Source organism: Astyanax mexicanus, chromosome 10 (genome assembly GCF_023375975.1).
Source record: "Astyanax mexicanus isolate ESR-SI-001 chromosome 10, AstMex3_surface, whole genome shotgun sequence".
NCBI classification, from domain to species: Eukaryota; Metazoa; Chordata; class Actinopteri; order Characiformes; family Acestrorhamphidae; genus Astyanax; species Astyanax mexicanus.
This window is the reverse complement of record NC_064417.1, coordinates 3,624,230-3,644,967: the sequence shown is the minus strand read 5'-3', so window position 1 is coordinate 3,644,967 and position 20,738 is coordinate 3,624,230. Positions and strand designations below refer to the sequence as shown.

Genomic DNA, 20,738 nt, shown 5'->3' with positions numbered 1-20,738 from the left:
ACCCATTTCCATCCCACCCATTCTGCATTCCCACAAGATCATGTTAAACCAAATTGTAATTTTGTCATTCTTTCTTAAGGTCGAACCCCACCCTCCTCAACCCCAAACAAAACAGGTTTTCTATATCAACCCTATAGCAACTCCAAGGTTCCAAAACACAACAGCAAAGGTGCGTTTCCTGGCTCATCCAACCTCATCAAGCGCTGCCGAGTTTGTCAAACGCAGCCACCTCACGAGCATCAAAGCACGTCAGACCAAGATCATGCTCTTAGTGTTCTTCATGTTAGAGCTGGTAGACTTTTATTCCGAAAGGAATAACATTCAGTGTATGTAACCATTCCGTGATGTGCCTATTTTGGATGCATCATTTAATGTAGTGAGTGAGACTCTTCTCTGAAAGGTAGGCTCCATGTCAGTGCTTCGTAGCATCTCTGTAGTGAGCTGCTTCACATTCTATCTAATACCACTTCTCTCTTTGCTTGTCTTTGTGAGGCGACATCTCATTTTTTTTCTGTTTGCATTGTAGCTTGTAGGATGTCGACGTGTCGCTAGCCAAACGCTAAGCTTCATAATTTAGTGGATGCCTATGATTTAAGATGCTCTTTGTTGTCACACTGAGTTAATTTGCTGGTTGGGGGTGTAATTTTGGAGCAGTGGAACCCTGCTGCATCAGTGATTTGAGCGGGGAATATTTTTTAGGCACACAGACCTCCTTGAAGGCCACGGATGAGTTGTTCTTTGAAGTAGAAAAAAAAAAACATTTAAGGACAAAAATGAAGAATATATAAAATATACTTTACCAGTAAGTTCTATGAAGAATGTGTGTATTACATATTGATATATAGATACAATCTTAAGCAAACGCTTGGCCAAAGGACACATTTGTAAACCTTTCTATGAAACCTGTGTTCATAAAATATTATGGATGCAGTTATAATGCATTATGTGGAACATATTCAAGCAATAATACACTCGAGGTTCGTGCTATAATGTGTAATATTGGCACAGCCGTTACACGTTACAGCACAAACCTCAATTGTACTATTATAACTATACCACAGTTCCATTATAGCTGTTTAATGAAAGATTTTTAATTAAAGTTAAGGGCAAAATGCAATCTGTTTGGTTATAAACACTCTACGAGCTCAAATAGTTCCATAGCTGCTTTGTTTGTAGCTGCGCAGTAAGCGCTGCATTGTTGCTAGTAAAGTGTGGTGACCTCTATTATCGGCCATTTCAGTCAAAATTGTGGAAATCTAAGCTTACTGTAAATAAACGGAAGCGCTTTACTGGATTGTATTTGGTTTGTAAGCGCTGAATTGTTGCTAAGTTACCTGTATGTGGCGGAGAAATACATGTAGAGCTTCGGTTAAACCTCATATTGATTGTAATAACCTGTATTATTATTACTTTATGAAGTTATTAATGCAAATAGCAAAACACGTACAAAGGTAGTACAAGAAGCTTAAGTGTGACTTTATAAAAACGGTTTCATAATGCGTTATAATACAGGTATCTGTTAATAAGAACAGTGTAAAAGAACAATCTTAAATGCACTGGTAACACCTTCAATGAGTGGCATGTCTATAAGACTCTATAAACACATTCATAACATAGTATAATGCATTCATAAGCATTATAAACATGGTTATAAATATTCAGAAAATAGCTAAGTTTAATATGCATTATGAATTCTATGATTATAATACATCATTAACTGTGTTTTGATGTGTCAAAGACAATTTAACTGCATTAGGGTTTGTTATTAAAAACATTATTTTTTCTACTGACAAAATGTGTCTTTTGGCCAATTTAACTTATTTCAACTTTTGCACAATACAGTTTTTGTATATATCCTACATTAGACAAATACATGCTAATATATATGGAAGTAAATGTAAGTGAAACATGATTATGTTCTCTTATTCAAGTGTTATTTGCTGTGTGGCTTCATTGGAGCTTCATTGGATGACAGACTAAATACCTGTTCTCTTCCCGGTTTCAAGCAGCTTAGAAAAAAAAGAGCCATTTCTGATTCTGTGGCCTGGTCTTTGTTGGTAATGAGTGTCTCTGCACCTCTTCTCGTAGCTGTGGGTGAATCAGGAGGACCGAGCGGTGGAGCCGGCCGAGGGCACGAGCGAGGTCCAGAATGGTCACCTTGACCCGGGCAATGATTGCCTCTGCCTGGGTCAGCCTCTGCAGAACAGGGACCAGATGAGGGCCAATGTCATCAACGAGATCATGAGTACCGAGCGGCATTACATCAAACACCTGAAAGACATTTGTGAGGTACTGCTGAGCATTACGCTCTTCCCACACACACTTTACTGCCTAACATGACAGCTGGTGTGAGGATGGTTTGAAAATACATTAATGATCAAGTCATAATCATAAATATATATTTATAGTATATTTAAAATCATAACAAATATGTTACAGTAAATGTTAGGGTATAATTTATATATAGAATATATAATATAGAATATCATAGGAATAGACATATTTTACTGTTTAGGAAATAATGTATTTTAGCACAAAATTCTAAATTATTGCTCAATAATATCTAACATAACAATTATAATGGTAGCAGATGCATTTATCCTGTTGGCAAATTATCTAATAATAGTTTGGGGAAGGTTTAGGGAGTTGGGGATGAGGTGTTAATGTTGACAATAAAAATAATTTTGTATTTTTTTTTCTTTCAAATAATTAAAAATAATTAAGAATAAAATAATTTAGCAGTCTTTAAATTATTTTTAAATTGAGAATAAATAATACAAATATTTTATAGTATTTTATAATTGTTTTTTATAAAAAAATACATTTTCTTTTTTTTTCAAATTAAGAATTAATAATACAAATAATAGATATTTTTATAGTCTTTACCAATATAATTATAGTTACTGTAAATAATTATTATAATTATTGTAAAAATAATTATTTATATATATATATATATTTTTTTTATTAAGAATTAATAATAAAAACAACTTATTTTTAAAAAATCTAATTTTTTTATTATAGTCTGTTCTGTGAAATTATGGATACTGCACTGTGGTTCAACAGACAAAAAGTTATATATATTTATATATATATATATTTTACAGCTTTATGACATTCCAGTTCCCATTCAACAATACAGTTGCACTTAGAATTGACAAAAAATATTTGTGTAATTGTTCATGAATGATTTCATATTAATTGAGAATTCATATAAAAAATAAATTGCCTATTATTTTTTTTTCTTTTGTTATAGTCTGATCTTTGAAATACCTAATCACATTAGAATAATATAGTCAAATAAATTGAACATGCAATTGCATGAATAGTGCTGTAAAAAATGATTTGGTATATTGCATTTGCTTTTCTGAAGAGATTCCATCAGAGTAAAAACTGCTGTACCTTGACTAGAGAACAGCATGAGACTCCTGCTGCTGGGAAGAAAAGGGAAGATAGTGAAATACCATCAGCTGCTGTCAGGCTTTCTCTACATTCAGTGTTCTGTTTGTTGTCAAATGCCATTGAACACTGCTGACCTTCTATATCCAGTGTATAGTTTTAAATGTCATTAAACGCTGCTAGGCCTCCTGCATGGAGTGTATATACCACTCACCACTCAGCATTAACAGCCAGCGTACACTGCTTTTTAGCAGAGCTAAAAAGAAGTGTGTAACAGCCTCAGGTAGCTTTCCTATAAAAGAACAAACAGGAGAGGATCTGTTTAAGTGTGGACTTTAGATTTGATATTTATCTGCCATATGTTTGTGCAGTCAGTGTATAGCATGTTGTCGCTGTCTAATGAAAAACAAGCAAAAAAACATAATCTCTAGCTTTACTTTCAGTGAAAGTCAATGTAATTTCAGGTTATTTCAGGTAATTTTGGGGAAATTTTAACACAGTTATACAGTATACCGAATTTTTCCACTTTAAGACGCACTGAAAATCCTTTAATTTACCCCAAAATCAACAGTGCATCTTATAATCCTAAATAATTTTACCAGTCAGCCACTCTGCTGAATTACAGTGTTATAAAGGTGAGTTTTCAGTGAAGTTTCTCCAGCACTAAGGCTGGGTGCAGCAGCATTAGCATTAGCATTAGCCGCTAACCACAGCGCTAACTCTCCCGCTAGTGCTGGGATTAGAGGCTAATGCAAATGCTTATGCTGCTGCACTCAGCCTTAGTGCTGGAGAACCTTCACTGAAAACTCATCCTTAGACAAAATATTATAAATCTAAGCTTCCTGTAAATAAACAGAGGAGCTTTACTTATTCAAATAAACTGTTTTCAAGAGAGAAATCTGTGTGGATTAGCATCCAGTGCTCTTTTGACTTTGAAACGCACTTTATAGTCCCAAAAATACGGTAGATATACATTGTCCACAATAAAAAATGATTTAAACAATAAGAACTTTAAGAATGATCTTTGTCTGTCACCTTCAGAATCATGAAAACAGTCTTGACTCTGATAACTTGTTTTTCACCCTCAGCGTCTGTGTTTGGGATTTTAGCTGGCTGGAGATGAAACAGACTGCAGGCCGGCCAGTCATCGGCCCTTTCGAGTGCACTTCTGCCAGGCTGAAAACACAAGTTTATTCAGAAACTCTTGGCTATGACTCACCCAAATGATTCTGATTCATATCAGCAAATCAATAGTTTAGCCCACTCAGAGCCAGAGGCTTTTTCTCCCTCTGTGTACAAACACCGGCCACGTGCTAGAAGCTGTTGCTGCTGCTGCTGTTTAAAAAGCTGTGTACAAATACAGACACAGTGTTTTTTGTGTGATTTACATGTTTATAGGATTATTTTGCATAATGTTGAGCAGTATACCGATTTATACGATATACTGTAGGGGAAAATTGAACTGGTATATGTTTTTCCCTTACCATACTGCCATGTAAAAAGTGTAGAGTGCTTTAACTATTATTCCTTACAATATGAGTAACTATAGCCCTGTTTGAATATATATATATATTAATACTGTAGCTAAAAGGATAATATTAATGCACACTGAACTGAATGTATTTATTAACTAGAGAACCGAGAGAATTGTTATAAACTGATAAACAGCTGCCTAAATACTTTAATGCCTCTAATGGCTTCAGTAATAACACACTGTAAATTAATATTAAACTTATCTTACCTTATTTGTGCAATAAAGCTTTTAAAAAATTATTGTGTGTAAATGATTACTTACATGTTGAGTGTTTTAGGTTCATTTACAGTGTTTATGGAACTATTTAAAATATTTAATTGTAAAGAAAGTAAAGAAAGCTGTGTTAAAGTTGTTGGTGTATCTCTTTTCTGTTTTATGCTAATTAAGTCTGATTTCTTCATTTTTTGTGTTATTTCGTGGGACGAAGTAAACGCAATAGTAATCAAAGCCTTAATTTAAAGCCTTAATTTTTTATATTAGATGTACTCCTAACAGTACAGTAAGTCACAAAACTATATTAAATCCCAGTCATGCAAAAAACTCTAAATAAATTAAAAAAAAAAAATACTGTGATATGCATTTTTGGTCATACCGCCCAGCACTAATTTTACATGATTTTTATTTAGTAAGGGGATGTTGAATATTTTTCTCTTTTTTTTTATTTAGGGTTACTTGAGGCAGTGCAGGAAGAGGGTTGACATGTTCAACGATGACCAGCTAAGGGTCATATTTGGCAACATTGAGGACATCTACAGATTTCAGATGGGATTTGTTCGGGATTTGGAAAAGCAGTACAACACAGAGGAACCTCATCTCAGTGAAATCGGACCGTGCTTCCTGGAACATGTAAGCACTTTTAATTTCTACCTTGATAATAACCCTGACTGCTTTAATGCAACTGATTAATAATTTATTAACACATAAATAATGCATCATATGTAATTAGACTGGGAACTATATGCTGCTAATTGGCCTAAATGTGTGTGTGTGTTTTTTTTTTTTGAGGTTTAGTATTTTAAATCAAATTTCCAATTTTTAGTTTAGTTATTGCCTTTTCTTAACATTGCTCCATATATTACTACTATTAAGCACATGCTTCCTTCTAGAGCTTAGATTGGGCCCAAAAAATCCAGCCCGGCCCGAGCCTGTGCACGTAATGCCCGAACCCAACTGTTATTATGAGCCTAAGCCTGATTTAAACCCCACATTTTTTTTAGTAAGTAGAGCGTTAAAACTGAGCTCTTTAAAAACATTTTGGGACTGTTTGAATGACGAAAATCTGTTCAGAATGATGATAATTAGCATTGCAACACTGAAGAAGCACAGACCTATTAATTAATAAAAAATATTATTAAGAAAAGATCTCCCAAAGATTGAAACACGAACAATGCGAACAACGATTCACACGCCTAAACATCTGTAAATTAGGCTACAAGCATAATGTCTGAATTACTTTTCTTTAATCTTATATAATTTAACATGGTTTAAGAATAGAGAACACTTTCTAAACCAACACATTTTTTTATATTGATATATTGAGTTTATAGCTTTAGTGCAAAAACACAAGTTATGCTGAACAGGCATGGTAAAAATCCAAATAGAACAGCAAGATACAATAAACTAGAGATAATAGGCAAAAAAGGTCATACATGGGTGATCCAAAACAGAGACAAAAGCTCAGTAGCAAGGTAGAAAAATAAAATAAAATAAAAAAGGAAATGCGGAGTGGAAGTGCTGAGGATCAAGGGTAAATATTCAGCAACAGGGAACAGAAACAGGGGCGGTATTTATACAATGGGAGACAGGAAATGACAATCTGAACAGTCAGGTGAGCCGGAACGCTGATGCATTTTGGGAAAATTGGGAGTCTTTAGCGCGAGAAATAGAGACTGTTGCATACGGACAGTCAGAAACAGGACTGACAATATATAGTATATATATATATATATATATATAGATATATATATACACAAGCAAAAACATTTGAATTTAAGAAGTGTAAGAAGTGTAGATTGGAAAAGGACAGCTATCAAGTGCCTCTACATTAGACCAGGAAACATTTTTGCTGAAGGAGGGTATCACTGAGCTTAGCTCTTGTTCTGGAGGACGGCCAAAACCATTGCCCTTCAGCTATGGGCTGTTAATCCCAAATTGCAATAAGAGAGTGATGTAAAATTGGTTCAGCTTTTTAAGATTAGGGTTCAAGTTTATATAGCCTTGAGTTCCAGGACTGGACCCCCTGCTTTACTGCAGTGGTATTCCTCCTTTCTTAAAACTCAAGCAAATGTTCAAATACAATGTGCTTTCTTTCTTTAGGGACTTGAATGCAAATTATACACTTCAGACGCACATCTTCTTTATTATCTGTTTCTCTGCAGCACAGTTCTCTGCTCGTCTCTCTCTGCTGAGCATTTTTCCAGCCTCTGTTAGTTGGAGTGGAATTATTTTGAGGACAGTGTGTGGCAGTAGTACTGACCTTGAGAGAGGTTGTGAGTGCTGTTTTATAACAGTCTAAATTAGAACAATTGCACGACCTTGCAGAGAGTTTAATGAAAAAAAAAAAAATACATTTGATAGTTATAAATAGAGGTGTTTGATATGGATGTAGATTAATATTCCGATATTTAAAGGACATTTTTGGTGACATGTCAGAATGCTTAAAAAATGTTTGATCAATTTCAAGATTACCCTTTTACAACAAAATATACATTAAGTAAAAATAAAAAAAAGCTTTTACTTTTGCTTGTTTTTGTGTAAATATTAATTAATAATTTTGTAACAAAATAATAATAATATAATATAAAAATAATGTATAAAAATAAAGTCACCATAAAGGATTACTTTTAAATTATACAGGTGATAAGTGTAGTGTAGTGTTAGGAGTCTGGCCCAAGGACTCTTATTGGTGTAACATAGCATTGTCACCCATAACAAGAATTAAACCCAAGGTTTGGCTTGCGCCACACCAACCACCACTATACTAAAGTGGAGAAAATGTAGTGAATGCATACAAACTACAAATTATTACTATGATCGGAAGATTGCTGGTTCGAATCCCAGACATGCAGCTTGCCATCAGCTGCGGGAGCCCCGAGAGAGCATAATTGGCCTTGCCCTCTCTCTGGATGGGTACAGTACAGTAGATGGCACTCTTTTCCCTCATCACTCCAAGGGTGATGTCGATTAGCACAAGGCTGCGTCTGTGAGCTGATGTATCAGAACCGAGTCTCTGCACTTTTCTCCGAGCGTTAGCGCTGTGATGCTAAAGTTTAAAAAGAGGCGGAGTCTGACAACACTTTCTTTGAATGTCATCTCTATAAGACTCTATAAACACACTCATAACACATTATAATGCATTCATAAGGCATTATAAACATGGCTATACATATTTATAAAAATGTATAATTCATCATAGCAATGTTTATTATGCGGCATGAACTGTGATTATAATGCATTTATAGCTGCGTTTATAACATGTTATACATCAATACCAAGAAACTCAGTGCCTGCTTGCAGACCATCTGTATCATGACTAAAAAAGCTTCCAACTTATAAACACACCCTCAATAATCCTATAAGTATATTTTAACCACTCATAAATTATTCTTGTCTTGAATATTATATTAATTATAGTCAGTTATAATGTATTATAACAGGTCTTTGTGCGCTTTAAGTAAAGTGACAGACTTTCATTGTAGGACTAGATTATTAATGATAGAGATATACTATTTTAACATATATATTATAAGCACAGCTTATAATGTGTTATGATCACAAGTCATAATGCTTAACAAACATGGCTATAATGGGTTATGCATTTTTATAAACATGTATAGCCACGTTCATAATGCCTTATGAATGTATTATAATATGTTATGAATGTGGTTATAGCGTCTAATAAAGATGAAGTTACCGAACTTTATTATAATTGAAAAAAGTTAGATTTTTTTGTTTTATAAGTATGTTTCTGGTACCTTGTCATTAATTTCCTCACTCTGTTGATCCTGGTTGTTCAGCAGTTGTGTGTAAGCAGCAAGTGTTAATGAGTCTCGAGCTGCAGCGCTGATGCAGTTTTGACGGCTGTGCGTTTTCTCTCTGTCTGCATCACAGCAAGACGGCTTCTGGATCTACTCGGAATACTGCAACAACCATCTGGACGCATGCATGGAGCTGTCCAAGCTGATGAAGGATGGGCGCTACCAGCACTTCTTCGAGGCTTGTCGCCTTCTTCAGCAGATGATTGACATCGCGATCGATGGCTTCCTGCTCACCCCCGTGCAGAAGATTTGCAAATACCCGCTGCAGCTGGCGGAGCTACTCAAATACACAGCGCAGGAGCACAGGTATCACAAACAAACACACAAATACACACACAGCCACACTTCTGCACATACACATACACAGACACACACAACAAATGCATTTCCTGCCAAGATACGCTATTCAAAACAGTAATACTGAGTTGATGGATGGAGTTGTGAAGTGTATTGGAAACTGCTAGAGCTGCGTAAGGTGCCAGAAAATTCCCTTTTCATTAAAATGTCTTTTGACTGTGTTTTAAAACTTAATGCATAAATTAATTCCATTAAAAAAGGTTCTGTATTCGCCTTTCTGTGCTGTATTTTGCTAAAAAAATATATATTTGTCACTCTAGATTTGATATCCTAAAAAAAAAACATATTTAAGACGAAAAGAACATAAGGAATATTGGAAAAAAAAAACCAAATGCGAAAATAATAAGTATGAATAAATAATAACACCCCTCATATTAACCTCTTTAAACAAGCAATCAGTAGCAAACGAGAGAATGTGTGGAATGGCTACAAAGAGTCCAATTTCAAAACACCAGAGAGAGTTGTCTGCCCCGCCCACTTCTCCAGAGACGCCAAGCTCACTCGGGTTGCCAAGCTGGGGACACTTGAAATACATGAATGAGTGAAAGGTTCAATAACTTGTACCATAACAATATAAATCAGCTCATTTGGAGTTTATGCAGTAAACTTTGTCCGCTGTTAGCTAGCTAGCCGTTTTTGCAACGCTAGCTGTGTTTAGCCTAAGCCAAGTCCGTTATACGGAAAAAAAAGCCCACTGCTCCGAAAATACACACCCGAGATTTGGAGTTACAGAGTTACACCTTTACAGATCTCAGTAATATTATGCTTAGTTCAGCAGATAACATATAAATCTACAGTTATGACATGCCCTCAATGGTGTCAAGCAAAGTCTAGCTAAGTAGCTAGCTAGTTGCTAGGAATAGCATAAGCAACATTTAGCATTACTCATTTTGGATGTAAGATGCTGTGTAGCAGCTAAGGTTTAGGTTGAACAAGCCCATGGCTGCAGCACCTGTTATTTACATATATATTTAAACCTGGCAACCTCGGAGATAGAATTAGTGTTGAGGAATGAGCAGCACCTGGAGATATAGGCGTACTGCACAATTCTAGTAATAAAATACTGGCTTTAGCTTTGCTGACAAGAGATGACAGAGCTTGAACTTTGCATTTTATCATTTACTTCTGAAAATATAGTCATTGGATCAACAGTGGTCCATATTTTATTTTCTCCATTATTATAAGGAAGGTACAATTTCTGCATTACATTACTTGTATTGACCTGCTAGAAATTCTTAGGCTATAAAAAAGAGTAATAGTAAATATAATGAAAGAGCATAAGGGGTACATAGCTGATAATTGTATTTTTCATTGCTTCTGTATTGTTTCACGTGTCACGTCATAGTGTGTCTATTAGCCTAAAGCACATTTGTTTCAAGGTTCTTTTAAATTATATTTAGACTGAACAACTGGCAGCAGTTCCGCCTTGGTGTGTCTAGAATATGTAATTAACTTAAATGATTAAATAAAACTGGGTAGTTCTGTGATTAAAGAGACATTTTAAAGAGAGCACATTGACTGTGTTCCTTAATATAAAATAAATATATTAAGAAACATATTAAACATAAAAAACATGTAAATATAATCATTGCCCTAAAATAATACCAATTTTGCAATGCAGCGACCTGTATTCACACAATACAATTTTATTGAATTATGAACAGTTATAATAATATATAATTAATATATAAGTAATATATATTCTGTTAAAGCTTATTTTTCATTTTAAGAATTTATTTAGGGCCCACATTGAGCAAATTATGTAAATGCAATTAAGTGAGATTAACTACACAATATGCTAAGATTAATTATCGTTAAAAAAAACATAATACAAGTAAATGCAATATATACATGTTATGAATGTTTGCCTATTATCATATTAACCTACACGCATATCCCATCCTTAACCTCTCCTATACATTATAATAATACTGTGAATAGTGAAAGCTGTGACTTTCACTGTGCCGCAGTGACAAAACTATGATGTGGCTTTCACTCTTTACGCTTCTTCTGATTTAATTACTGATATGTCAGAATTTCACCATAAAGCTCAAAGGAACAAAAGCTGTGCCCCGGCCAGCTCTATACAGAGGATGCCTTCCAATTAATTCTTATCTAGCTCAATTTCCGGGTGTCGTTTCTAATCAAATGCGAACAGCTTAGTGGTTCAACAAAGGGTAAACATCCAGCAAGACACTGAAGCTTCTCACATAACTCGCTTTTGTCTTTGACATCTACATATGTAACCAATCACCAGAGCTGTGCATTATGGCCCTCTTCATATGTAAGAGACATATTATTTCGAAAAAGAGAAAAGTTTCTCATTTAATAAAAGTTTTCTGAAAAAAAAAAAAGTTATTTTTACTGGTCTGATTCAATAATACCTGTATTTCTCGGAATATCAGTGTAGCAAACTGTCAGTGAACGTCTATTTTCTGGTCTGTCTCATACATAAGGCACACCAGATTATAAGTGAAGCTTCTCCTGCACTAAGGCTGGGTGCAGCAGCTTTAGCATTAGCATTAGCTGCTAACCACAGCGCTAGCAGGAAGTAAATGCCGCCTAGAGGTTCATCCCACATCCCACGCTTGTTTTAACACAGTAAACATACAGATTACAGTCTGATATATTTTCGGCTCTGAACAACGAAAGAGCTAGCACTGCGGTTAGCGGCTAACGCTAATGCTAATGCTGCTGTACCCAGCCTTAGTGCTGGAGAAACTTCTCAGAAAACCACAGTTTATACAGCTTTAAGATCACTTACAAATTATGAGTTTTTTTATTTTATCAAAATAAAAAGCTCTGAATATAAACCAAACTGAATTGTTATCCAAAAGCAGTGTGTAAGACTGGTGGAGGAGAACATGCCAATGCTGAATATGAACTTGTTTTCTTTGCGTTATTTGTGGTCTGAAAGCTCTGCACCTTTTTTTTTATTTCAGCCATTTCTCATTTTCTGTAAATAAATGCTCTAAGTGGCAATATTTTTATTTGGAATTTGGGAGAAATGTTGTCAGTAGTGTATAGAATAAAACAACAATGTTCATATTACTCAAACATAAACCTATAAATAGCAAAATCAGAGAAACTGATTCAACATCAGACATAAGGTATTTTGTAAACAGACAACAAGTGGTCCACTAACTCTCCATCCTCTGGTGGGCACTCTTTTGTGTGTTGCTGGAGCGAAACAATAGAACAATAGACAAGGAGCTGTCCTCACTCATTGTCAATTACTGGTGTGAAGTTCGGCAGCCAGCATCTGATCTGGAGCCAGTGTTATTTTTAAGCAGTGCAGCCTCGGCCAAACAAATGGACCTGCCAAGAAAGCTCAAATGGCTCACCCACGACTCCCTGCATGATGCTTGGCTCACAGACTGGCACACCATTGGCAGCATTGGCAGTGGGCAGCAGATAGACTGTGCCAGGTGTCTGATGCTCTTTTGCCCTGGGGGTGCCCATGATTGCTCGGAGAAAGATATTTACTCTCCATAAAATGTGATTTTTGACTTCTATTAAGACAGAGTACAGAATACAGAGTTGATGCTACAGCTGTAATATTAAATCTGTAATAATGAAATGTCTGTCTGTAAGAAATTCTTTGTGCACAACATAATGTATTTTTTTATTAATTCTAATGCATTCGTTTCAGTTTTTGTGAACTGAAGTGAACTGAAACACAGCCCTGCATAGATCTTGCTAATTCTGTGTATTATTTTTCTAGTATTAATGAACAAATGAGAATAATATTGAGATAATTCTGGGAATTGTTCTGGGAGCAACATTGTACTGACAGTAATATATATATATGTTTTTATCTGGATCTCTCCACAGTGACTACCGCTATGTGGCTGCAGCACTGGCTGTTATGAGGAACGTCACCCAACAGATAAACGAGCGCAAGAGAAGACTGGAGAACATTGACAAGATCGCTCAGTGGCAGGCGTCTGTGCTGGACTGGGAGGTCTGTGTGAGAAATACTCTAAAGTATTAAATCCCAGTGATGATAATTTAGTATTGAGACAATAAAGTGCAAAATATGCAAGCAGTTTTCATCTTTCAGTAATTTAATAGATATTGATGCATGTAATGCAGCTATGAAGGACATTCTACTTATGATCATACTGTAAGATCATTTTTGATAATCAATTTTTCATGCTTGAATGGGACAAGCGTTGATTACCTGAACTCCTCCTCCCTAGCCCTTTATATACCCTACAGTTCCACGGCATAAAGTTATCCAAAAGCAGTGTGTAAGACTGGTGGAGGAGAACATGATGCCAAGATGCATGATGAAAACTGTGATTAAAACCAGGGTTATTCCACCAAATATGATTAATTGACTTCTGAACTCTTAAAACTTTATAAATATGAATTTGTTTTCTTTGCATTATTTGAGATCTGAAAGTTCTGCATCTTTTTGTTGTTTCAGCCACTTTCACATTTTGTTGTCTTACAACCACAATCTCAAATGCATTTTATTGACATTTTATGTGATAGACCAACAAAAAGTAGCACTTAATTATGAAGTGCAGCAAAAATAATCTTTTTTTTTTTATTGTAACCAAATTAAAATCTCAAAGTACTCCTTATCGGTACTTACTTTCCGCAAATTATATTTGCAGTCTTTATAAGTATTATAAGTAGTCTTTTGGGGAATGTTTTTTCCAGCTTTGCGCATCTAGAGACTTTTTGGAATAGCTCCCACTCTTCTATAAAGGCCAGATTTGTGAAGTGCACAACTTACAGTTATAATTATAGCCCTGTGGACTGAGCTGTGGATTTCTGCAGCTCATCCAGAGTGACCATGGGCCTCTTGACTGCTTCTAGAGATAATGGATTGAAGAGTGCTCTTTGGGATGATCAAAGCTTGGGATATGTTTTCATAACCTAACCCTGCTTTAAACTTCTTCTCTACAACTTTATCTCTGACCTGTTTGATGAGTACCTTGGTCTTCATGATGCTGTTTGTTCACTTTATGCTTCTTTGTTTTGTGTTTGTGGTTGTAAAATGACAAAATATGGGTCTATAGGACAAAATAGTGGTATGTATATTTTTGCAAGCCACTGTTCATTGCTTGTTGAGACCCAAGATATGAAGGAACAAAGCGCTTCTACAGTGTTCCTCAACTTGACGTCCATTTTGGACGGACTGATGGATGTGTTTTTGTGCAAATATAGAATTTTGAATGATATTGAATATTAAATATTGAATTATCATCAACATTCTAAATCTGAATAGGCTTTCCTTTAAAATGACTGACTGTGTAACACTGTAAAATTGTTATGCCACAGTGCTCCTATCCATCATTTGTAAATGAGTTGATTTCATATGCGCCAGGCCACGAGGTGATGAATTTAAATCAGCTGTCAGTCGAGCCAGATGTCTCACACCTGTATGGAGGGCGAGTCTATTTTTGCTCCTGTAGTGTAATAATTGAAGTGGTCCGGGCTGAGGCGAGTCAGCCGGCGCTCGTGTCTAAAGAGCTTGTCACACCGTTCAGATCTAATCTTATTACCTCTCAGCCCACTGAAGGCCTGCCGTCAGCCGCTGTCTGAGACCTGCCATACACTCCACACCGCCACCTGCCACTCCCACAGCCCTGCCACCACCGCCGCCACTGCCTCCAGCTGCTACACTCACTGTCTGCATGCAGCTGCCTGACAGAGTCGGCTCACTTCTTTCTTTCTCTTTCTCTTTCTTTCTTACCTTTTGTGTTCTTTTGTTTTATCTTTATTTAGTACTTATTTATTATTCTCACCTTTTCACTTTTCTTTTAGGCCCTTTCTCCTTTATTGCTAAATTCCTTGTTATTTCTTTCTCAAACTCTTTCTACCTTCTCTTCTTCTTATTTTTCTTTTTTACTATTCAATTGTTTCTATACGTATTACTACATTATTCTTTTTAATTTCATTTTCTTGTTTTTCTTTATTTCTTTTTTCTTGCTTTTGTCATGATGAGCACAGAATTGCAGACACGTGCAGATACTGATAAAATATGTTTATTATAAAAATAAACAGATGTAATACGTGGTTGATACAGAAAACAGTTAATCACCAGAAACCAGAGCAATGTAGACAAAACCATACCATAAACGAGAAACAGTCCAGAGTTCATACACGAGAGATCCAATGTCAGAGGTAATCCAAGAGGCAGTAGTGAAAACACAGTCCAGGTAATACACAAGCAATCCAGTATCAGAGGCAAAGGCAATAATCGGCGTCGAGAAAACAAAGGCAAGGTCATACACAAGATAAACTGAGACAAGAGATATAGAAACGCTTTGTAATGAGGAGAACCTACAATACGCGGCGTGGGTGTTTGTGTGGAGTGCTCTTTTATAGTGCCAGTAATCAGTATTCAGGACTTCCTGGAGGAAGCAGGTGAGGTGTCACGTGATCAGGTGAGTGCGTGATGTCAGCGGGTGGTGCATTCTGGGTAATGTAGTTGTTGACCTGAGAACCTCCGTTAGAGCTGGGTGTGGAAGGGACAGAGGAGCTAACAGCACCAGACGTGACAGCTTTCTTACCTTTTGTGTGCTTCTATCCTTATTTAGTGCTTATTTATTTTTTTTTAACCTTTTCACTTTTTCCTGTATTTATTGCTAAATTTCTCCTCTTTCATTTTTCTTTTCTATTATACAATTGTTTTCATACTTATTTCTACCTTATTTTTTGTTTAGTTTTTAGTTTAGTCTTTCTTTCTTTCTTTCTTTCTGTCTTTCTTTCTTACTTACTTTCCTTCTCCTTTATCGTTCATTTTTCTCTCCTATTATCCAATTGTTTCTGTACTTATTACTACATTATTCTTTCTTTTTCATTTGTTCTATTCCTTACCTCTTTTGTTTTCCCAGTATGCTATTGTTTCTATACCTACAATTACGTTATTCTTTTTTCTTTATTATTTTCTCTTCTTATTTTTTTTTTATTATACAATTGTTTCTATACTTATTCCTACAATATTCTTTATTTTATTATTATTTTTTTTTATTTCTTATTTTGTCAGTCAGTGACTTTTTCTTACATTTTGTGCTCTATTCTTTTTGTCTTTATTTTTTTTGTTTCCCTCTGTTCTACCTTTGCTCATTTTCTTCTCTTTTTTTGTTCTTTATTTTTCTTTCCTTTTGTTTTCTGCGTTTATCACTTCATTTTCTTTGCATTGTTTGTGTTTTGTTCCCTCTGCAGCTCAGGGTATATCACATTCACTGTATCTAGCAGAAGCAATATACATCATTTTAATGATATGAGTTAGTAAACAAAACAGAGAGCCGTGCTTCAAATAATCCTGTTCTGTTCTATTTTATTGATCTTATAAATAATCTCAGAAGCTCATGCAGCAGTGATATGCTGGGCTGATTCTGCACAGTGATTCTGATGTGTGATTTTTTTTTTTTTTTTTTATGCAGGGTGATGATATTCTGGATAGGAGCTCAGAACTGATCTACACAGGGGAACTGTCCTGGATATACCAGCCTTATGGGAGGAGTCAGCAGCGAGTATTCTTCCTCTTTGACCACCAGCTGGTTTTGTGTAAAAAGGTAATTACTCTTCCTGAGTTTTGCCTCATTTCAAATGTTTACAGTATGTTTTACATACATTAAGTAATACAATCAAATACTTAGAACAGATGCCTTATCTAAGCTCCTCCCACACTTTTGTTATTTTGCATCCACTATTTTGAGGTTAAACACTAGTAAAGATCCCATTTTACACACATATACATGTTGAACATGTCTACATTGTACATACAGGGTTTGAACTGTGATGAAAAATTTTAAAATTGCAATTTCCAGGCCTGGATAAGTTTTGGAAAAGTCATGAAAATTTGGTCTACAAATCTTTGTGTTTCAGGTTATAACTAGAGGAAATATATTGTGAGCTATAAATACATCAGCTCAGAGTTAATTCAGCAATTTAATCCTGCACAATGGAGCTCTCAGGACCTGACACACATTTTATTATTAAAATTTGCGTGTCAAATTTTTATCTGATTCATTTTAGACCTATAATAATCTATTTTAGCTATAGTTTTAGTAGTTTTTTGGTTTTATTCTCCATGTCTTCTGCACTGATGTTTTAAAAATCGTATGGTCATGAGAATTTGCCTTGAAGGCCTGGAAAAGTCATGAAAATATCATGGAAATTTATTGGTTAAAACGTGTATGAACCCTATACATATTACACTGTAAACCCATACGTTGTTTGAACTCAAATGATTTAAGTCTGTTTTACATAAAATTTTATATTTCTAAACAATACTCAACTATTTTGAGTTAGTTAAACGTTTGTGGGCACATATACTGTACTATTCAAACTGAGATCTTTAAGTTGAAACAACTTATAATAACTGAGTTTAGTCTGTTTCCATTATCAGCTTCTTTTTCATTGGCTTCTGTCACAATCTATTTGCATACTGGGTGTGTCCAACAGTTTCTGACACCAACACTCATCATCAGTGTGATCATAGTGATTCCCCCTGAGCTACCTTACAAATAAATCAACTTCCCCTTTAGTTGTAATGAATAACTTGATGTTTTAATTTATGCTAACTCAAGTTTTTATTCCCTATTACTTAAAAAAAAAAAGAGCAAACCGGCTGCCTTAAAAAAAGTTAAATAAACTCAACTTATCCGGTCTTACAGTATAACAAAAATAAAGATTCCCCTTTATATATATAAATATATAATATATATATATAACTTGATGTTTTAAGTAATGGTAACTTAAGTTTTCATTACCCATTACGTAACTTTTTTAAGGCACCTGGTTTCCTCGATTTTTTAAAGTAAACTCAATTTATCCGTTCTTACAATATAACAAAAATAAAAAAAGTTAAATAAACTTTTCCTTTAGTTGTAATAACTTGATGTTTTAATTTATGCTAACTCAAGTTTTGTTCCCCATTACTTAAAAAAATTGAGCAAGCCGACTGCCTTACAAAAGTTAAATAAACTCAACTTATCCGGTCTTACAGTATAACAAAAAAAAATTCCCCTTTAGTTGCAAAACTTGATGTTTTAAGTTATGCTAACTCAAGTTTTCATCCCCCATTACTTAACTTTTTTAAGGCAACCGGTTTCCTCAAATTTTTAAAGTAAATTCAACATATCAGAGCTTACAGTGTAGGCTATTTAATATATATATATATATATATATATATATATATATATATATATATATATTTTTTTTTTTAACACAGATTTCAGTTTTTACACAGATTCATAACCAGATTTACCATCTAGCCCAGTCTCCACATTTTCCACTGAGCCAGGAGAGTGAAATGTAGTAAAGGGCCGCTGTCAGTTCTTTTTGCTTTGCTATATATTGAAGATATTTGGTATTGAGTTAAAGGTATGCATATGTGACATCAGAAGATACTTTATTCAGGCTTTATTTGCTTATTTTTACATATAGATATATCAAATTACTTATACATGGACACTTTAAATCGTGTATGTTAAAATCAATATTGAAAAAGTAGAAAAATATTAGTAAGTAAATTCAATGGAAATAACCCTATTCATGGTTAAATATCATTTACTGACAACAACTGCCTCACACTGGGTTTCCCACTGACATCAAACTGTTGCATATTTGTTTTATGCTGCTTTTTCTCTCTTTTTATCAGTTTATTTCAGTTATTTCAGGTAGTTTCTCTCCTCTGTCTTTTCTTCAGGCAGACATGCACAATTATATGCACAATTGCAATAAGTTCTGGTCATTGACTTGGCTATTCTACCAATTTCCCCTTTTGTTTGGGTAGATTCATGAGTATATTTTCTTCACTTTTTTATAAATGTCTTTTTTAAAAGGTGTATTGATATATCTACACCCCTTGTGTCTTGTGGAGGTTACTATCTGTTTATGAGATTTTTTTTTCTTGCTATACAGCATTTATAATGTTTCCATGATCATGATGCAGGTATTTGCCTTGGGCAACCATTTTTTTCATTCATGGGGTCAGTCTACAGTGATTATGAACTGAATCTGACTTGTAAAGACTACTATCCTCAGTGAATTGTAGCTGGACCTGGATTTCCCCGGAGTTTGTAAACATGTTAATACTTTCTTCCCTCTAATTACTCAATATCATACCTGCAAAATCAGATGCTGAAGCTTAATGAGTGGAAGCTTCCACCAGCTCGCCGTAATTAGATGCATAAATTGATCTCAGGCCAGAAATATGGTTCACCGCACGGTTCTGCATCTTCACAAATAGCCTTTTGTAATCCTCCCATCATCTCCAACGGATGACTATCTTTCCATCAGGGAGAACACGGCCCACTTTAATATTAACACCAACTGCTGTTTACTTGGAAGTGTCTTCCGGACACGCTTAATTATGTATCAGAAGGCTTTGTTCTGTGTTTTTTTATTAGGACAGGCAGCATGTATGTGTAATGCCAGTCTCCTGGGCATGGTTGAAATGCATGTGCTGTTCTTGCCTTGCCTTTTTTTCTGCTAATCAGTGGCTTATAAACAGTTGTTGTCTTCAGCCCTGTGGACATATGCATTCACTTTCACACGGTGCTCAGCGTTAGCTGCTTAAAGTTCCTCTGTAACTGGAAATGAAGGGTTTGAAGGTTCATTATATGTTTCAGAAACGTGAACATTTGGTGTCATAAAACTATTACAGCAAGCCCCTAAGTTCATGCTGTTAATGTTGAGACAAAGACACACATCTACAATAATACTGGGTATCACTTTACTTGGAGGGCCCATAATACACTGGCCAGAAAAGGTCTCCACCTGGATTTAAGTAAGTAAATGATGTGGGGTTGGTTGGTTGATGCTGCAGTTGGTCTGCAGGTTTAGGTTCAGCAACAGTATGTGCTGAAAGAATCTTCCAGAGTCCAGATCTTAACCTCATTGAGAATATTTAGGATGTGCTGGAGAAGGCTTAGTAAAAAAAAATAATTGATTGATTGAAATAAATCTTGTGATGTTGTAGAAGCTTATTGAAACAATACCACATGCAGTGTGGCACTTTAGCAATCAATGCTAAAGGTGGTTTAACCAAATATTAGAGTGTGTGACCTTTTTTTGTGTTCTACTATCTATTAAATGCAGCCATCTACTGTTTGTATTCACATACTGTAACATAGGTAAGACCAGTAAAAGACCCATAGAGACATTTTATCCTTGTCTGGTTTCCATAATTGATTGATTTACTGTCCATTTCTATATATGTTACTAGGTAATTATAAGTAGTGTGAAGTCGTGGTTTGGCTGTATCTACGTGGTTAGAGATTTTACCAACACTAAACTAAACTAAACACTACACTAAACATATGATAAGTTAATAATAAAAAAAAAAAACTAAAAACAAAACCATTTCCTTGCATTCATTTTTGGTTTGCCATATTATCGTAAGGCCCTGAGCGTTTCCCACTGCTAAATATGTGTTGTTC

At 35.1% G+C, this 20,738-nt stretch overlaps 1 protein-coding gene across 7 annotated transcripts in view; it reads left to right on the top strand.

Moving 5' to 3' along the window:
• arhgef9b (Cdc42 guanine nucleotide exchange factor (GEF) 9b) overlaps positions 1 to 20,738 on the top strand; it is a 65,254-nt gene that overhangs the window by 37,220 nt on the left and 7,296 nt on the right. For 5 of the 7 annotated variants that reach the window (XM_022683746.2, XM_022683748.2, XM_022683752.2 and 2 more), the window contains 6 exons: positions 80 to 169; positions 2,089 to 2,289; positions 5,600 to 5,779; positions 9,044 to 9,276; positions 13,162 to 13,291; positions 16,734 to 16,865. In XM_022683746.2, coding sequence (XP_022539467.2) covers positions 80 to 169; positions 2,089 to 2,289; positions 5,600 to 5,779; positions 9,044 to 9,276; positions 13,162 to 13,291; positions 16,734 to 16,865 — 966 coding nt within the window. The remainder of the gene's footprint in view (positions 1 to 79; positions 170 to 2,088; positions 2,290 to 5,599; positions 5,780 to 9,043; positions 9,277 to 13,161; positions 13,292 to 16,733; positions 16,866 to 20,738) is intronic. The other 2 variants (XM_022683749.2, XM_049484052.1) reach the window with 1 other exon arrangement.